Genomic DNA, 20,605 nt, shown 5'->3' on the forward strand with positions numbered 1-20,605 from the left:
CAAAGACATTCATTAGAGTGCAGGGAATAGCTTGGCAGGACATACTATATAACAGGACCTGCCCTGAAAGTCACTTTGCAGCTGTGGTTGCACCAACTTTTGGCCGGGCTTTAATGGTGCGGTATGCCAAAGGTTTCGGACATTTTGGGGGAAAACTCTAGAGACTGGGATGGAAGGCAGTCCCATACTTCGGACCGTGTCCTGGTGGCAGTTGCAGACAATTAACATGCATAAAGCAATCAAAGGCAGCTAGAGTCGTGCCTGAAAAATGACCGAGTCTCACGCTAACATTTGTTGCGAAATTAAGCGGAATCCTTTGATTAAAAGCAAGTCACGTGCCGCGCCGAGACCGAGCTGTTAGCTTAAATGAGTTTTGCATGCGTTGCAAGCAGACGGTGTGAAGCAAAGCTGTAAGGAGCATGTCCTGCGAGACTTCGTCTTAATGCCAAGTCATCATTATCGTCAATAAAAGTGTCGCACATGTCGAAAGTTGCTTGGAGTGCATGATGTCCTTGCTGTTGTTGCTGTTGCCCCTGATGTTGCTGCTGTCGTGGCATGTCAAGCAGCACAAGTTGAAAAGTTTTAATGCCCCACCCACTGGCACGCCCATTTGGGTGGCGGCTTGAAGTGTGTCTGCTTAACTCTGTCATTTTAACACGATGCTGATGCTGATGTTGCTGCCGTTGCTGCTGCTTTTGCCGCAACCTGCAAGCTGCCACTCCTCGGTATCCATCTGCGAGGACGATGATGTCGCCACCCAACAAATTGTTATATAATTGAATGCGTAAATGAGCCCCTGGAACAGGCGACAACGGGGCGTATGACTGATTGATTACAGTTCGGTTTTGTTGCCAAGGGAAGCCCAGGTTAAGCCAAATCTGTCAGCAGAACATTTTCGGTTTTAACCTCTCACAGACACACCCTGCTGCCACAAATTGTTCATCCAATTATATTTCATTCTCCTTTGTTACAATTTATGCAGGAGTCTTGTTCAACCACAATTATGGCTAATTAACAATTCAAAATTATATTGAAAATGCATGAAAATATTCTGAGGCAGACACGGTTGAGGTGGCCATTGACATTCATTTTGTTCGATTAGGGATTAAATCGCCAATTAGAATTATTCTAGCTTTCTACGACTTCATGGACTTAATTTGTCAGAATTTCAATTTCAATGAATTTTCAAACAAAGACACTTCCCTTTCAATGTTCCTACTATATAGTTAAGCTTATAATTTAAGCTCCTCATACTCTTTTAAATAATTTTTTATAGAATTCATTCCACAATTTACACCAACATGGCAATAAACAAAGCAATTGGAGCACTTACCATGCAAACTGCCCGTTTGATAGGCCGGCGGCGGTGGCAGTGTGATGGCCTCGAGGGTCGACGATTCCGGCCCGGGTACTGAAGAGTCCTGGAGCCCCGAGGCCAGTACCCGGTGCTTGCCGGAAGCCGGTTGCAAATGTAACGTGTGATACTTGACCAGACCGCCACTCCCGGTTGCATGCCCCAGCCCATTCGGATTCGGATTGAGACCCGGATTCGGATTCGCGGCCAGAAGGGAGTGGCCGTGGGCGGGGCTGCCGGGCGCCGAGGGGGCAAACGGAAAGTAAATCGTGGCAGTTGCAGGGCCATAACAATTCGGTGGCACTGTGAGCGGCATTGTGCGCAACATGCTGCTTGGGACGGCCACGAAATTCTGTTGCACTTGCTGCTGTTGCTGGTGATGTTGCCGCGGGAGAGTTGCTGTCGATAATTGCTGCTGCTGTTGTTGGTTTTGTAGTTGTTGCAAGTGCTGCTGCTGCTGTTGCTGCTGCTGCGGTTCGTATTTCAGCAATGCATTGCCTGTTGTCGTTGTCATTAGCATGACATCCGGCTGTTGTGGCTGTTGCTGATGATGCTGCTGCTGTTGGTAAAATTGCTGCTGCTGATTCAAGTTGTGCAACAATTGACAGGCATCTGCTCGCCGCAACGGACAAAAGAAATCGAAAGAGAAGCGACGTGTTAAAGATGATTAACGACTTCCAATTGTGCTGACAATACAATTAGCATACGGACAATGCCACAACTTACCTTCCCCTTTCTCCGGAGGCAGCTTTTCCTTCGGCCCGTACTCGAAGCAGTCGTTCAGACTCGTCTCACTGTTGGCCGCATCGTACTTGCAGCCTCTGCAGTTAGCCTGAATGGAGAAAATGAAAAGGGTTTTAATATGAAGGGGAATCAAAGACCCATCGGATCTTTTCCAGTGCGTATCTGAGTGGCAATGCCCAATAATTAGGAATGGAAAATTTTGATTTCCCTTGTTTTCGGAAAGGGACTGAGAGAAGGAGGGTTTGCCAATAAAACACGTAATTTGCATGCTCAATCCCAGGGCTTCTTGAGGCCCGAAAATGATGTCATCGTCGTGGTTGTGCCACAAAGCTGTTTGTGGGCAACGCCTGGCATCGTGTGTGCGTTGCGGTTCTGTGGCATCATCATCATCATCATCAAAAGCCAGACAAATCTAATGGACACACACAGTGGAAAGACACGCAAACATACGGCTGAAATGTCTCCCTGCTAGTCTTGCGGTTTGGGCCAAAAACCCAAAAGCCTTCGTTACAGCATGCGTCATGATAATTGCAAAAGACGAAAGCCGAAACGCAAAGGCAATGGCTGTGGCAGTGGCAACAGCAAAGGCCGAAAGCCAAAAGGGCAAGCGGCAAGAGCAGGCGGCAGTCAACATGATGGCGATAATAATTCAACCGATGACTGCACATCCCCCAGAGTCAACCGCAATCTGCTGGCTGCCTGTCTTATCAATGGCCATGCGTATCCTTGCGGCCGCCGCATGTCCTTACGGTCCGGTACGGTGGTAAGCCCCCAAAGCCCACTTGGCACCGAAAATCATATCAAGGCGGCGAGCTTGTGAGATTTCCTAGAATTGGAAGGCGCCCTAATGAGTTGTTAAATGCAGCCGGGACCAGAAACAAGCCCAATACCAGAAATTATACCTACACAGAGAAAAAGGATATGAAAGCCAATATCTTTATGTTTAAAATGGTTAAAGTTTCCAATTCTTCACGTGCCAAAGTATTTGAAGTTTTAAGAAACTCCTTATATTATTTGCTCTTTTTTTGGACTTGCCAGAACTCACTTTTCTTGGCAAATGCAAAAATCCTGTTCAACAAGTAGCTGCCTGCCAGCCAAGGAGTAAGAAAATGCTGAATAAAAATAGGGAATTCCATGCTCGAATGCCGGTGAACACGGCAAGTAACATAGATTACCACTCGAGCGTTGAGGATGTGGAAAAGTTTTTAGTTCTATTCAGCTGTTAAAGAGGATCTGTGAGGGAGCTCTACACAACTGGAGCTCCAGCTAGCTCGAATCCAATGGGCCGAATCAAAATCAATTAGGACACCCGTCGGTGGCAGGAAATGAGAAGTTATTGCATGCCTCCAGGCGGCTGCCGTGTAATTGTTGTTATGCGGAAAAACTTTTCCCAGCGCCACATTAAAGTGGCGAGCACTCTTTTCAATTTACGCGGCACGAACCGAAAGGCACTTGGCCGGGCTAAAAAATTAAATTTATGCCGTCGACCAAACTGGAAATAAAACAAAAAGTGCAAGGGTCGTGGAAAGTTTTCGAAACTCTTAAAGTGGGGGAGCCCTTCGTTTAAAGAGTCAAGTTCCGTGGCTGGCAAATTCAAGTTTGACGGCCAAAAGTTTGCGAGTTCATTAAAAGTGTCGACACAAAAGCAAGTTTGCCATAGTAGTGAAAAAAGAGCGGTGGCGGCGAGTAAATGTTAATTTATGAAATGAATTTTATTTGTTTTCTCGTTATCCTGCCGCGACCGAACCTTCCCCCCCTACCGTCCAAATGACAAACAGTCAAATCGAACTTTTGCCAGCCACAACGCAAAATCACTTATATATTTATTTAACCACAATATTTCTTTTTAATTTGTATTTTTGCGTCAATTTTTTTACTCAATTCGTTTTTGCCGCTCTGCCATAAATTGCCAATTAAACAGAAATTTGTGCAAGCAAAACAAACAGGACTATAGGATTGCAGGACACTCATATAGTCCGCCAAATGAGTGGCCACAATTGAAAAAGCTGTGAATGCAAACAGTTTGTTTTTTGCCCTGGAACTGGGTAACCAGTTCCCCATTAAAGCCTTTAAAGAGGAATGCGCACCGGAATGGCAATGAAATTGTTAAGAGAATCCTACGGCCTAGAGAAGTACATGCAAATACCGGAACTCGCGGATCCCGGTTCCGACTAAAACAGAAATGTCATTACGGGAGCCCAGCAAATCACTTACAAAACTTATGCACGAATGCACAAAACACGCAAACAAAAACACAGAGTAAATAAAAATCACAAAAACACAAAAAAAGGGCTCTCGGGCAACCTAGTCAGAGTTTTGATATCCTAAAAAATTATTTATAATGTATACAGCGATGGCTCTGTTAGCACAGAGAAATAAAAACGCAATAAACCAGGAAAAAACGTGAAACTGAACTCCGACCCGGTAGTCAGCCATCCGCAGTGGGAAGACCCAGAAAGACCAACACAGCAAAAGCCCAAAAAGGCAAAAATAAAAGTTCTTTGTTGTTTTGGCCCAAATCAATTACAAACTTTCAGTTTGCGTTAATAGAAAACCGGCACACACCCGGCCACGGCCATGACCGGCCACGAAGTTGGAGATCCACTTAAAAGGCTTCTGCTGTTGTAATTAAAACTCGTAATTCGAGACCTTTATGACTGGCTGGTGAGTCTCTGAATCAGAAAAATCAAATAGAGCCCATGGATAATCAAACTGTATGGGCTAACTTAGATGCCCATCGCAATCTTGGCTAAAAAGCTACTCCATTTCCATTTACAGCATCTAGAATCCAGAAGAGTTTTCGAAAAATGTTCTTGCTGACCAAACTGAAGCTGTCATCGGAACTGAAGCTGGCGGAAAAGTTTCAGAGGGTGTCTGGTGGAAAAACTACCAGCGAAACACTTAGGAAGTAGTGGGAAAAGTTCTGGCGTAAAACAGCGGATTTTTCCCCGCCAACAATGTCGAAAGTTTACTTTAAACTAGAGCACTTTGGATGCTTTTGCTTTTTGGGTTAGTCAGCAACTGTTGCTCGAAAGTTCCTCCACATCAACAGCAATAAGTTTGTTGCTCCTTACTGGGCAGGAACTATTGAATTAAGATCCATAAAAATGTCCTTGCAGTCAGCATGCCGCTGCTGCTGAACTCACTAAAATAATATCAATCATACGCCATGTACTCACCCCCAGGCGTTGTCGTTTTCCGCACTTGTTCTTGTCCTTATCCTTCTCCAGGCTGGTCGGTGTTGTTGCGGCCGTCGTTGAAGCCGTGGCCAAGGACTTTTTCCTGCTCCTGCTCCTGTGGTGGTGGCCGTGCTGGTGGTGCTGCAGCTGGCAGCAGAGCCGCACGTAGGTGCACTGCAGACCCTCGGCCAGAAGGGCTCCCAGGCTGGAGAGGCACATCAGCATGAGAGGCACGCCCACCAGGGCGTACAGAATGGTCGCCAGTTTGCCGGCGGCGGTGCGCGGCGTGAGGCTGCCATGACCTGCAAACAGAATCTAGATCAGGATCGGTGCAATAGACTTGTATGTATCTCCGCTGAGTACTCTGGGATGGCAAGCACGCAATGGCTAATATAAATGCATATAGTTTTAATCGGTTGGCGATGAAGGAAGGTCCTGGGGAAACTCAATCTGTCGGGTAATGGTCCTGCATATGAAACTAAGCCCCAAACTGTGTTTCAAGTATCTGACAAACTTGGCAACAGTATCTAATAAAAGTGTGGGGAAAAATACCAAGAATCTTTACAGTTTCCAAACTCGAATAGTTTGGCAAATTGTGTCTCAAATCTAGGAGCCAAAAATCATATTAATTATGTTTCCTTCCACCCTAAATAATGCCGAAAATAAATCCGTTTAGAGTAATATTTTAGTGCTTATCTTTCAGTACTAACACTTCCCTTCCATGAACTCTTAGCCTACACTATTAAAGTTGAAGACCCTGAGATGTAGTTAATTTGTAACAACAAGAATGGCCTATCCGAGCACAACACCATTTAGCATATGCAAATATTTTGCCACCGCCCACGGGTCGTATACACAATGTGTCTCTACGACTGCTGCCACAGTGGCCTTAGTTTGCCTTCGAAGGCGTTTCGACGTCCCAACGCCAAAGTAAATATTTACTGGGCCCGGCACGAGTTGTGGCCTGGACCCCCATGGACTGGCCTGGCCTGTCCAATGTAAATCCAACGAAATCATAATAAGCAGCTCGCCACGCAGGATTCCCTTCCGACAATGCCTCCGCCCTAAAGATAAACACTAAACATAAATCTAAACGGCTTAGTTGTAAAGGCGAAAGTGAAAGTGCGGAAACGGATGGGAAAATGGTAATGGAGTCGGAGTCGAAATCGGATTCGGAACTTACCAATTGTCGTTATCACAGTGACCGAGTAGAGTAGAGCCTCGCTAAATGTCCAGCTCTGGGAATCGCCGGCATCGTAGCCAAAATGGCCCAGGGCACTGGCACTGCCGCCCTGAAAATTGCCGAATCCTCCGGCGCCACCTCCGGCGGATCCCTGCCGGGTGGCTGCCACAATGGAGCCCTCGAAGCGACGCAGTTGCTCATGGACCAGCATTGTCCAGTTGCGTTCATACAGAACGTTGAGTTTCTCTAGAAATACAGAAATGGGAAGGTTAGAGCGGGTTAATTTCGATCTCTTTCCGAAGCAGTTTCATCTGAAGTGTCATTATCCCCATCGGCAATTATGCAATTCCATGCCAAGTGCAGTGTTAACCCCCAACGACCTTCGACCCGAGAACGACAAGTGCCGACAAATCGGTCTATCCTCCACTTGTAGCCTCCGACATCCTTCTCGTCCTTTCGATTTCGGTCGAATGTCTTGAGGAATTTGCCAGCATTTGATGTCGTTGTCGTGCTCGCCTCTTGCAAATTGTAGAGGTTGCTTGTTAACAACAGTTTGGGACTAGTTGCCAGTTGCTCACGCCCTTTTCACGCCCTCTGGCCTTGGGTGTGCGGTGTGCAGAATGTGGGTGTGGCACTCTTGAGGTCTCGAGGGCGCACTTTCCCCAGACAGCTCAACCAAAAACCCACCCACGCACTCTAATCGACTCAAGCAAGTTTCGGGGAACAAAGCGAGAATCAAATGCTACTTGGCTTGCCAATCTTTTCAACTAAATTAAATAATGCTGGAATACTTTTGCCACAAGACTTTAGGGGGTTCTAAGTAAAGTCTTTCAAGTCTGAAGGAATTTTTAACTGATACTGTTGTCCTTCAATCTTATAAATATCCTAAACACCTCACAAAATCACAACTCATGCTAACTGAAAAGATAAATGACCTTTTTAAAGGAGAAGCTCTTTAAAGGTAAGATGAATGCTTCGCATCATTAGCCACTTTTCGGCAAGCATATTCTCTCATATTAATCATACGCCAGGTGAGACGACGCAGTCACGACTGAGACGACGCAGGTGAGACGACGCAGTCACGATTGAGCTCGAGTTAATTGGTTTATTTATTATGTGAAATTTTAATTAAATAATCATCAGCTCTAATAAACACGCACATGTCGCTGTGAAAGAGTTCCCATAGTTGAAAATAAACACTGTCTTCGAAAGGAGGCGCGAGTGTCGCTGGCAGGTGCCACAAAGTAATTATTTTCCCATAAATCAGGCCAGCAAATTGACTTAAAAATAGTTGCGCCAAAAGCGCCACACCAATCGATTCGATAAAATGTTTCCAAAAATTTGCGAAAATGAATTATATTTCCGAACGCGCCAAACCAAATATTTGGCTATGCAAATATTTTGCTATTATTCAATTCGCGAACTGGGGGGAAAATGAAATTTAGACCGGCTTTTGTTTGGTTTTGTTGGATGGGCATGTTTGCGGGTACTTATAATTAAAATATTTGTGCTGGCTGCTCGCCTCCAGCGCCCGCCGACGCCTGGTGTTTGTAAAGCATTAATGGGCGATAACAAAACATTGTCGCTTTAATGCCGGAATTACTTTGGCAATTTGCTGGCAAATCAAGTGTGCAAAACAAGCCGATAATTTACGGGCTATGCGGCAAAAATGTGCTGGCCATTAATAATTTATGCGTACGTTTGCGCGTTGCTAGCGAAGCGTTAAAATATTTGGTATTTAGTCATTTGGGGTTTTAGAGAAAAGGATTTCCCGAAAATATTCAAGATAAAGTGGATAAGGACTTTAAAGGATCATATAACTCACCTGTTATTATCCACAGCTCCCTCAGGCAATCCTCCCGACTCTTGGCAATGGCCGCTGACTTGCTCAGATCCTGCGGCGCCTCCAGCAGCGGGAAGATGAGCCCACCGAGCACAGAGTACCCGATGACCAAGAGCACTAGTCCTGGGGTGGAGAGCAGCAGCTTCAGCAACTGCCCGCAGAGGCGACGCGTACAACTGCCCGGCTTGGTGGTTAGAGTGGCAGTGGTGGAGGCCGTCTTGACGGCTGCCTCCGATCCCAGAGGTGCGGCTCGGCTTTGGGGATCCGCATCGGTCTCATCGTCAATGCCACAGGAGGGGCCCTTGATGTCCTGCGGCTGGTGCTGAAACTTGGCCTTAATCGCCTTCTCAACGTCGGACATGATCGGTCAGTGTTCAATGACATTTAGTGGCCAGCTGGAGCTTCTTTCCGCCCGTTTCCGTTCGCTAGCATTTCCGGTTCCGCCGACTTCAACTGATTCATGAGCAAAACATCAACCCTTTGGGCTAACTAATTGCAACAACGATTTCTCATCATTTGCAATGTCGCTTTTGTTCTCTGCCACTTTCTCTGTCTCCTGTCTGTCGTCTCCTGGCTCTAGTCTGCTTTCTCCCCTCGGCTTTCTCCTTTCACCCAATCCGCTTGTTGCCTTTAGCTAACGTATTATGTTTTAAGCTGTCGTTGACTCGCTTTTGTCGTTCTCTCGTTGTTGTTGCTGCTGCTGTTGCTGATGATGTTGCTGCTACAGATGTTGTTGCTGGTGTTGGTGCTGCTGCTGACGTGGCATTTACCATTGTTCCTGGTCTATGCACTTCATGGGCTCTTCCTCAACTTGTGCCGTTTGTACTTTTAAAGTTGTTGTGCCAGTTTATTCCCCTCGGTTTCGTTGTTGTTGTGTTGCTAGCCTGTAATTGAAAACATTTGTATGGTGTATGTAGTAGTAGTTGTTGCAATTGCTATGGCTGTTGCTGTTGCTGTTTCTGTTGCTGCCTGGCTGCTTCTGTTGAAGTGCACTTGTGAGTAGGTTAAGCGCACACAAAGTGAAAACGCACTAAATTTGACACTTCACTTAATCTAATTAGCAGGTCTTTAAGCCAGTTTATTGTTAGCCAAGTGGTCAGCCAGGCAGTTATACATTTACATGTCAAATTAGTAGCTAATTAATATTTGAAAAAGAAGAATCTTAGCTTTTAAGGCAACTAAAGAGTAAATAATTTAAACATATTTACGGCATATCCTCTTAGCTGTATGACCTATTTCCCTAGCTTGTCAATACTAATTTGCATTTTGCCATCTAGACTTAACACACATCTTGTTAAGGCCCCATTTAACCCGCCTAACTAACAATGGCCTCATTATCTAAGCTCATAAAAATGATAACAATGGCCAAGTCCATACAGGCATCGAGTAATACAAATTGAATGAGTCTCTGGCATTAGGACTGATGGGAGGACTAGCAAAGTGAAATCTGTCTGTGGATATAGACTGCCTCTGCCATCCAACTTTCACACATCAAAGTCCATAATCGTAATGAAGCTGACTTTGTGGGCCGATGGGTAATGCGCTTAGGTTATTTAGACATTGAATCAATTAAAGCCGAGAGAGAAAACTCAGCGATTAGTTATTGAAGCTCTCTGGGAAATGCTTCCCGAGTTACACGCAACATTTATTGATGTGTGCGGGCTGTTTTGGGGGAAGGTTGTGGGAACGCCATGAGGAAAACATTCATTCTTTTTGTGGACGCCCTTTTCGTAACAAACAACAACAAAGGAGGAGGCGTCTTCGTCTGGCTCACGCAATTTACTTAATTGGAAAATAAAATAAGCCAAAGCTAGAGACTGGGATTGGATTTTGGGGTCTGGAATTGGGCCAAGCCGGAAACTGCTGGCTAAGAAAACAATGGCCACTTGAATACTGTTTTTTCCCCTCTCCTTCTTTATGGCTAGCGCGCATAATTTAATTCGGAGGAACGCCAAAGGCGCCGACTAATGCAAAATTAATGTCAATCGTTGATTCCAAAAAACACACCCTTCTCCTCGAAATGCCAATGCCCTCTTAATTGTGCCCTTTATTCCAACATTTGAACTGCCACGAACACATCGAAGGACGAAAAGCAAAAGGGCAAAAGGGAAAAGAGCTGGAGCTGGAGCAGGTCACAGGACTGCCGGAAGTTATCCCTTTTAGCCAGATTGGAATCAGCTCAGAGTCGCCGCTTAATTGAAATGTTTGCGTTTCACTTTAATTAAAGCGTTTTCAGCCGCCTGACAAAACCCTTTCAGCGACCGCTATATTCTGTATTTTGTAACCCATCTCAGAATTTTATTCATTTCATCGCTTTTCGCACGTCATTTCATAAAGTTGAAGCTCCAAAGTCAAACTTTTTATAGTCTAGTATGGCTCGAGGAGAGTGGTGTAAATAAGACAAAAGCTGTGCCTTCATTTCCATTCATTTCCTTGGCTGCGCAGACACCTCCACTACTAGCTTTATTTATTATTATTATTTTTAAATGCAATGACAACAAACGCAGTTTAATTACAATTTTCAACTCATCAAATGCAGCAGCCGCACAGCGCAGAAAAGGCGGAAGCGAAAGGACCCTCTGCAGGAGGAGTCGTCCGTCCAAGGAAAATGGCGCTAATGGCGCCAACATTTCTCATTCTCGCCCTCTCTACGTATTTTATTTTGTCTTTTTTTTCCACTACTCCTAGCTCAGCTTTGCCGCCAGGATAGCTTGGCTGTTTTTAAATCCAATTTCGCTTCATAATTTTATAACGTGCCAAGCAAACTCTTCACTTCGCCGCCATCCTCATCCCACCCGTGGGACATCCCATTCTTGGTTCTCGTCGTTGGCCATTGCCGATTTAATTGCATCGCTGACATTTAGCACCCAGCAATGAAAACCCACACAAAAAATACAGCTGGAAAATAAAACGACAAAATAGTAAATGAGCGAATGAAGAAAAGCTGGCAAGTTGATTTTTCGACTGCGGATTAAGCGGGTTTAGTTTAGTCAGCATTTGCATGTTGGTTTGTTAACTGAACTCAAGTTTACATCCGACCTTAAGAGGACTATTTTAACATCGATTCTCATTCTGATTAGATTTTTTCTTAAATTTTCTGGGAAGTCCCCTTCAAAATCCCCAAAAACGCATGGAGGCACAATATGACCCCCAGCAATGGCTGTAACTTTTCCAATAATCATCTGATTCTTGAGCGGGATACCTTAATCGATTTGTGGATTGATTCTATTTTATTCTGCATCAAAACCTAAGAACAAAATATTTTTTAGATTTTTTCTTAAATTTTCTGGGTAGTCCCTTTCAAAATCCCCAAGTACGCATGAAGGCACAATATGGCCAACAGCGATGGTTGTAACATTGCCAATAATCATCTGATGCTTGAGCGGGATACCTTAATCGATTTGTGGATCGACTCTCCTTTAATCTGCATCAAAACCTAAGAACAAAATATTTTTTAGATTTTTTCTTAAATTTTCTGGGTAGTCCCCTTCAAAATCCCCAAACTCGCATGGAGGCACAATGTGGACCCCAGCGATGGCTGTAACTTTGCCAATAATCATCCGATTCTTGAGCGGGATACCTTAATCGATTTGTGGATCGATTCTCTTTCAATCTGCATCAAAACCTAAGAACATATTATTTTTCAAATTTTTTCTCAAATTTTCTTGTGGATCCCCTTTAAGTAAGGAAATTAAAGCCTTCACCTATTATTTAAATATCAAAATTTATTTTCTACCAGGAAGAATCAGAAAAACACAATAAATTAGTTCAGTCAAGTGTCTGTAATGTAAACTAAATGCAGGAGAATTAGTGGACTGGCTACGTAGACGACAGGAAGGGATTTGCGGGCATGTTTTCCACGCCTTCGAAGCCATAAAACCAGTGAAGCGTGCTCCTTAACTTTTCCTAACTCCTAGCACATTAGCCAAGAGAGTGCGAAATAATAGTTAGTTTTATGGCTGGAGGTGCGAAACAAGAACAATGGATACAGATACAGGATGCAGGATATCCGCAAGGAGATACAACTAGAGCCCCACCGGAAATTCATATGATTATGCAATTGAGTGCAGTTCCTCGAGAGGTGCTCATAATTCATATTAGAGCCAAGAACAAAAGAGCCACAAAAAGAAAGTGCCTGGCGAATGCAGGCCAACGGACATTAGGTGCAACCGGCGAAGGATGTGGGGGCTGAGGAAAGGTCCTGGCTGGCAGGATATAATGACCATGTTAATGCCCAACACAAAAGTGCACTGAAAGGAAATGAGCAAGATAAGTAACGAGCCCGAAAATTCTTCATCTCCCAGCCCCCGGAGGTCCCGGGTTGGAAAACTTTTCACAAAACAAGCGGTGCTCTAGAGAAAAGCTGGGAAATTGAGACTGCACTAGTGGAAAATTTGTTGGCTATAAAGTTAAAAGGGGGTTTGGTGATATTCTTACGAGTATAAAAGCTAAATATTATAATCCCAATGATACAAATATTTTGATTTAAAAGAAAATAAATTATTATCTTTAATTTTCCTGAAATATTTTTTCTATAAACTTTTCCCACCGCTCAGAGATACCCTAAGCTCGGTTACTAGCCGGTCTCGATTCCTTGGCTGCCCCTCATTAAACGCACTCAAGTTGCTAGCAACAATCTTAATTATGTTGTAAAGTCTTTTGGCCAGGAGGGCGAGAAAAAACAACCGAGCCAAACCAACTAGCGAGCGTAGGAAAGAATGGCTGGCAGCCAGGAAAAACTTTTGCCGGCGCTGATTAGTTTTTCGAGTGCCTCCAGTCCAGTCCCTTTCACTCCCGTTCAGTCCCCGTCCAGTTAGTCCGGTGCAAGTCGGCCAGTCAAGCGTTTGCACTCCAGCCTGTCATCTAGTCAGTCCTGGGCATCAGTGGCACCCATTGGAGGCAAACTCTGTGGGGCAAAAGTTTGGCTCAAACTGCGTGGAAGAACAACACCAAGCATGGCAACAACAGAAACAAAAACTCATTAAAAACTGCACAAATGCAACGTTTTTGGCCCATAAATACACGGCAGGACCAGAAGCCAAAGCCAAGTCAAGCAGGAAAATGCAAAACTGCCCAACAAATGCACAATAATTAGAAGCAAATTTAAAAGTCGTTTGGCTGCTAATGAAGGCTTCCTTTGTGCCCCAAAAAGTGGTAAAATGGTAAATGGGTAATGGCCAACAACAGTGCAACAACAGAAACGAAGAGTGTATGCCCAGAGGAGGCAAAGATGTTGGCGGCTAATGGTCAAAATTAGTTCAATAAATTCGCTTAAGTATCATTAATGAAAGTTTAATGTAATTGAAATGGTTAGAGTTTGATATTTTATTGAAAAAGATTTAATTTGAAGAGGATAATAATTCAAATAAATGAAATACTACTACCATAATGCATTTTCAAAACTATAACATTCGAGTGTTTCAGGCTGACAAGAGGACTATCAATATGGCCAAGGGCTCTTAGCTGATAAAAGAATTTGGCCAATAGGAAATGGTTTATTTTTTGAGGGGAAAAAATAGTTTAACGGCAGGCAGCAATTGCCCTCGAACCGTATAGTTCAAAATAAACTTGTTAACTTTCATAATTAAATTGTTAAACATCAGTTGGGCTTTAATTGACAGTCGTCGAAGGCGAGGGGCTTCGTCTGTTGGCCAGCTCAGCGAAATTCCTTAAGTGGCAATTTAGTGGCAATTTGCTTTTGTCTTAACACTTTTTGGGCCGAAGGATAAGACCTGGCTGGAATCAGGGGCAGCTTGTACCTCCCACTATACCTCCAACACAATTTAATGTTAATTAAGCGAAACGTTGCCAATGGCAGTTTAGTAGTCACAGTCGAGTTCAAAATGGTCCAGTGGTCCTTTCGTCCTTTCGCCACCAAGTCCTGTCTGTGAATGTGTAAACAAATGTTTGCACAGTTGGCCTAATTGACTTTGCCGAGTTAAAGCAAAAAGTTTTGCGTCCTTAGCCCTCAGCCCACTCCAGCTGCCATAAACGAGATAAAAAGAACAAAATTAAATCAAATAAAATCGAATTGTTGGCCAATTGAACGAGGACTAAGCCCTTCGAGAAAAAAATAATAAAAAAAAACTAAGTGTAAAGGGGAAAAATCCCGGGTTGAGCGTAAAATGGCAAGGGCATGCATAAAATGCATGCAAAGGTTGGCATCTGAAATTTGCATAAAAGCCCCGTGGCACGTAGTCAGCTTTGATGTCCTGCCGGATGTCCTGCGGAGAGCAGATCCCCTTTTTATACACGAGTGTGCGCACGTGTGTGTGCTAGTGGCTCTGATAATGCCATTTTGAATGCACTTTATGCGCACTTTGTCTCAGGGTCTCGCTATCATTAAAAACATTCCAGATTCGCAGCTAATCCCCATGATATATTAAGTGTCCTTGCGATTTGCATGGATATGAATGGATCTATATGTGTGTACGTATACGTAGTTATGCATATCCTGCAGCTACTATTAAGTACTCAACCCTATATGTAGTTGTGCTCGGTCCACCAAAATGGTGGGGCATTCCAGAGCTGACCAAAACACCCACAAAACCAAACCACTGCCAAGGGGTTTTAATCGAGCCAACTAACGCAGACATCTGCCCAAATTAAATGGCAAAAGCTATGTCGATGTGCGAGTTCCAATGCCAGTTGATGGTCATAATGGTTTCAGCTTGGAAGTGTTCAAAACTGATCAACAAAATAGAGTTTTTAATATCTGTCCACACTAGGCTAAACTATTCTTATAAAGATAGACACGGAGAATGTCCTTAGTATGTGATACCCTGTAGCGCCAAGACTAATTACATTTATTTGGCTTTGTAAAGCAGAACCAAAAACAAAATCAAACTACTAAGCTACCACAAAAAGTTTACAAATTGTTTTCACGGACTTGTTCAAAGGATTAAACTCATAATTGTGCTGGCTTGTGTAATTCCACAGCTGTCTATATCCTGCCATCGAAACTTCCTTTACTATAGCCATCCCCATTCCCTTGTTTGCCATTGTAATTGCTTTGTTTTGCTTACTAATTGTTTTGTGGCCAGAACGCCAAATTAACTTGGTCACGTGGCCTAAACGACGGTGTAGATGGCCCAGATAGAGAAGGAGAGGGACGAGCTTTATTGTGGTTATTGTGGATGGCGGATATTGTGCGCCTTGAGCTGACGCCTCTGAGCTTTATTGATGACATTCGCCGCCCGGCGCTTCGTATTAATTTGATGCACGAGTGGTCCGGCTATCGGCCCGATGATTGAGTGCTAATGGAGCAAACGTGGCGGAATGGAACAAAATCAAGGAAATCGACTCTAGCGGAGATTGGAGGCAGAAGACCGGAGGCTGGGTAATAACATGCAAGCCAAGTGACCCCAATGCCACATCACCCCATCTCCACACAGTGACCACCATCCGAGCCAGAGCAAACAAAACGCGTTTCAATGCGTTTCTGGAGGCTGGCCAGGAGGGGCGGCCCGGAGCTCAGGAACACATGTTTGCGGAGGGTGTTCCATGGGAGATGGGTAGTATGTTGGTTGGGTGGCAGATGCAAACACCGAGATATGCAATGGAAAACACACACACACCTCATTCGCACCCATACAGATTGCGGAGCAAGTGTGTCATGGACATGGCGAGGTTGGTGTGTTTCTGGGTTTGTATGTTTTGAGCGGAGGAGACGACAACACGTGTTCCAATCACGATGACGATGATAATGATGCCGGGAGGAGGACATACCATACTATACACCGTACGAGGACTGATGTAAAAAAGACGCATACTAAAATGGCGATCTGAAGGACAAACAAACAAATAAACCGCACACAAACATATCCAATACCGACCACAAGCAAACATAAGCTCACTCAAAAAAACGACTCGGCCCGAACGCATTTATGCAAGATTGCAATTATGATATAAAGTACACCGGCTGGTGGAACCAGCTATGTGGCAGAAATGAGCACACATTGCTGTTGAATGGTCCTTTCTCGTTCAAGAATGTCATGGTGGCCCAGAGCCAAAAAATTGTTGTAACAAAAGCCTCCAAGAGCATAGCTGATTACTTGACCAAGGCCGTGAGCAATTGACATTTAATTAAGACGAAGGTTGAGTGGCTTACACAAAGGATAACCCTTTTTATTCCATTCATACTTTTCCTGAAAGGCTTCAATTGGTTAAGTTGACTTAGACTTCAATTACAAAAATAGTCTCTACATTAATTCCTTTGCTTATCTCCCTAAGACACATGCAATGAATATTAATCTGAAAATCACTTCCGTCTGGCAAGAATCGATTACCGAGCCGAAGCTCATTATCTTTACTAATCGCTGGCAGCTCCTGTCAGTGTCAGGAGTTCCAGGGGGGCCTAAGCTCTACCGGAATCCGGATTGGCCAATTAATGAGTTTGAACTTGAGTTGACCAACGACGGACAGCGGACATCAGAAGGCGGACAATAGAGAACGGACAGCGGAAAGCGGAACTGACCTCAATCCGTGTCGCCTGTCGTTGCGATTTGAACCCCGTTCGGGCCAAAACTGTCAAAGCGTTAATTGAGTTTGACACTAATATGCGTGCAATCGCTGCATAATTGATTTATAAATGCCAGGCCATCAGCCACGCCCCATCAGCCCCGGCCATTGGCTGCATAATGCCGCCTCAGTTTATGACTTTGTTGCAAATTTTCGCTAATTGGGTCAGGCAAACGGCAAAACGCAAACACACAATAGAGCAGTTTGCCTGGCTGGCCAGGACGAGGTGGCTGCGAAGGACTGTGGCTGAGAATTAGCATTTTAGTGAAATGCTCTCAGAAATTTAAGGAGGCCGGACCGAAAAATCCAGCCATGAAATGTAGGACGAGCATCACCCTCCTTGGCCACCCGCATCCCGAGGAAAAAGGGTCCCGGATCCTGGTTTGGTTTTAGTCCTTGCCACAAGCACTAATTCCACACAATTCGTAATTAATTTGAATTAATTATGTGCCACTTTCCACATGCAGCTGTATGTTGGTGGAAAACATGCCGATGCTTCCAGCAAACATCACGCATGGCAGTGGGCGGTGGCGGTGGCTGTGGCACTGGGCGTGCCTAGCGGCATATTTTTGGAGCCGGCTCCAGCCACAAAACTGCCACAGAAGGCGGAAAGACGAGACCGTCTGTTTTCGACTTCATTTATCTTTTTAATGCCCTTGGAAAGGATATTACGATTTTTCCCAAAACTGAGAACGATATAAAGGGGATGTACAACTGCAAGGGCCGCAAGGGTATAAGGACTTCGACTTCTCTCGAAACTATCCATCCTTTCCTGTTTGTTTTCTTTTCAGCTTCGAAGGATGAGCAGCTTAAAGCATTAACGAAAAATCTCTACCGTTTTACAAACTCTCATCCGAGTAGACTTTTCTTTAAAGGCTTTCTTTTCTGGCTTTTAGTTTCTGAACAAAATTGAAAGATTTAAGAACATAATTTTAGTTATTCCCGACCAAATAATGCTCTTGGTCTACATGAAATTCGATTTGGCTAGCAAAATCATAGCAGAGTACTTCAAGGATCTACGGAATGAAAATAATCCTGATAACAAAAACCGGTAAGACCGTACAAATGGTTGTCCCCGATGAGCCGGAGGCCGTATGTGTGGATCCAAATCCCAGCGGTGATCCAAATGATCCTTGCACCAGCAAGGAAGCAAGGACCCCGCTCCCACGGAAGTTCTCAGTCAAAAAGAGAGGAAGAGGATCACAACCACCTGCAGGCAAATAGCTACTCCTGCACTTTATCTGGAAATGGTTTTCCAGTTTTAGATAAAATGCTGGAGTAGCTTTTCTTTGCAGATGACTATTGGAATTTTTTTGGTTATTTCAAAATTGTTCATTAAAATTTTATGTGCCAGAAAGAGCTCCTATTATTTAATGGATTCATCACTTTAAAGAATCATAATACCTCTTATTATTTCCCAAAAATCCATCCACTTAAGAATGGCAACCGACTTAAACCACCCATAAATAATTACGGCAATTTATTAAGCAAAAATTCTTTTAAATGCCATATCAAGTATTCTAATGGGTTAAAGCAAAGACACTCTATCCCAATCCCAGTCCCAGTCCAAGCCCAAACCCAATACGAATCTCAATCGAGGCGATGCCTCACGTAGACCGTAATCTGCAGAGCATCAAGCCAAGGACTCTGCCACTTAAGACAAATGCAAACAGAAAGACACACATCCTAACAGACATAATCACTGGGGCCCACGTGCTAGGCAAATTAATTTGGATTCCGGCACTGGAGTTTCCAGGAAAACAAACAGGATGAGATGACGAGTGAAAACCTCAAAAAATATCTCTCCTGATGCCGAGACTGTGGAATTAGACGGAGGACATTGTTTTTTTGGGGTTGAGCGTTGACAGCAAAAATTTAACGCTTGAAATGCCAAACACACAAATATTTTGACATTCAAAGCACAGATACTAATACACATGCATACGTATGTAAGAGCCATCCTGGCGGCAGGATGAGGCTCTAGCTTATATGTGTTTCCTCTTTTCTGCTCAGTACTCTTGGCGTGGCAAATTTTCCATGAAAATTGCATGAATTGCAGATTTTTTATTTTGGCCCCTTCGCTTTCCATACGCACGAAATGCGCTCCGCACCCGAGACCCAGGCCAGGACCCGGACTAGCGACCAGACCCGGACCCCTAGTCTGGACCCAGCTCTGAAAGTCAAGTTGCGTGTGCCGTAGACGTTTTTATGGCATGCAGTGGAACTGATGGCAGATGGCAGCTGCCGCTTGCCACTTGCCGCAAAATAGGGAAAATGCTTTACAATATAATAGAATTTGCCAGAAACGTGACTTTAACAAGCTCTTAGACATGTAAATACATAAACACACACACACCACAGACCCAAAAGAGAGAGAGAGTAGCCGGTGATGATGTCAAATGCCAAACACGACAGAATGACTTAATATACTGCAACGCTGATATGTGGACAATGTGACGTATGCGTGATGTTGCGCAAAAAGGAGTAGGGGTGATGCAAAAAATGCAGTCACTATATTCGCGCTGCACAGCTCAATTAGTTTTCTGGCACGAGGGCACACGGGGCGTATGATTAATGCGGGTTCTATTCAAATGGCGTCGCCGCCCGAAAGTATGCAATAATAGAGTGCCAGACACTTGTGGCATTTTATGTGCAGCATCAAGATTACAAGCCATGCTCTCGTGCCACTCTATGCAGAAATGGGTTAGTTTAAAAGATACTTGGCTAACAAATTGGCCACATACCCGTCGAGATTCCAGCTAAATTACATTTCGTTCCAATTACTCGGAAGTAAAGGTAATCTGGCTAATTGCTAGCCCACAGCTCATGCATCTCTATCAGGCAAAGTTTTGCAGGATTCCTGGATGTAAAAGTTGCAACAGCTTAGATTCAATTAAGGACAAGTTTAGTCCAATAGTTGCTGGCATTTTAATTAAGTAAACACAGGCACACACTCTATCGCACAGACGGATAAGGATCAAATCAAGTTAGGCCCAAATCACACTGCCGCACATTGCCAGCACGCAGTTCACACTCCGGATTCCGGAATGACACCCCGAGGAGACATTCAGCTTTCAGACCGAGTCTTGAGGTTGAATTTAAATCATCAATTTTTCATCTCTCCCGACCGCATAAATCAACAAAGTTGCCAAGCTGCCAACCTGCCACGTGCCATACGCCACTTACCGTTGACCCGCCGAAACGAAAACGTTAACCTGGCTCATTGTGCGGCATTTGTTGTCTTTTCTTTTTAATGTCCAACAGTCGAATGCCATAAAATTTAATGCCAGAACCGAGCTTGCTCCTTGGAGCAGAGCCAAGGACACAATTGCGTGCTGCGAGGCATTATGGCCACGGCCTGGATTTGACTTTTAGCCAAAAGACTAGTAGTAGTAGCGCTTACCTTGCTTGTTTCGCTGTCATTGCTATTTGCTGTTTGCCGGGATGCGATTTATGCCCTGGTAGCACTTGATAAATGACTGGGAAAATTTGTAAGTGGCTTTTACTTTTTGTCAACTCGAATCCGAAATGTTCGTTGGCCATAAATTCACAGTTCGCTTTCCCCTGCGGCCCCCGAATCTGAGGCTAAGCCTGACTCTGCTTGCGGCTCATTAAAATACCAAATTAGTCTGGTCCGGTGAATTAGTAACATTCTAGATAATTCATATAATTGCTGACGAGCAGACAACCAAAATTAACCAAACTAACAGTATCCAAAAGCTAATTAAATAAGGAATTACGAGCAGCATACAAAACAGAAACATTCGCTACTTTGCTAATAA

At 44.2% G+C, this 20,605-nt stretch overlaps 1 protein-coding gene across 1 annotated transcript in view; it reads right to left on the bottom strand.

The window, feature by feature from the left end:
- LOC6494345 overlaps positions 1 to 20,605 on the bottom strand; it is a 41,676-nt gene that overhangs the window by 4,021 nt on the left and 17,050 nt on the right. The window contains exons 3-7 of the mRNA XM_001960457.4: positions 8,286 to 9,187; positions 6,461 to 6,706; positions 5,278 to 5,579; positions 2,081 to 2,186; positions 1,334 to 1,966 (exon numbers count right to left, since the gene is read on the bottom strand). Of these exons, the coding sequence (XP_001960493.1) occupies positions 1,334 to 1,966; positions 2,081 to 2,186; positions 5,278 to 5,579; positions 6,461 to 6,706; positions 8,286 to 8,664 (1,666 nt within the window). The 5' untranslated portion in view covers positions 8,665 to 9,187. The remainder of the gene's footprint in view (positions 1 to 1,333; positions 1,967 to 2,080; positions 2,187 to 5,277; positions 5,580 to 6,460; positions 6,707 to 8,285; positions 9,188 to 20,605) is intronic.

Source organism: Drosophila ananassae, chromosome 3L, assembly GCF_017639315.1.
Source record: "Drosophila ananassae strain 14024-0371.13 chromosome 3L, ASM1763931v2, whole genome shotgun sequence".
Classification (NCBI taxonomy): Eukaryota; Metazoa; Arthropoda; class Insecta; order Diptera; family Drosophilidae; genus Drosophila; species Drosophila ananassae.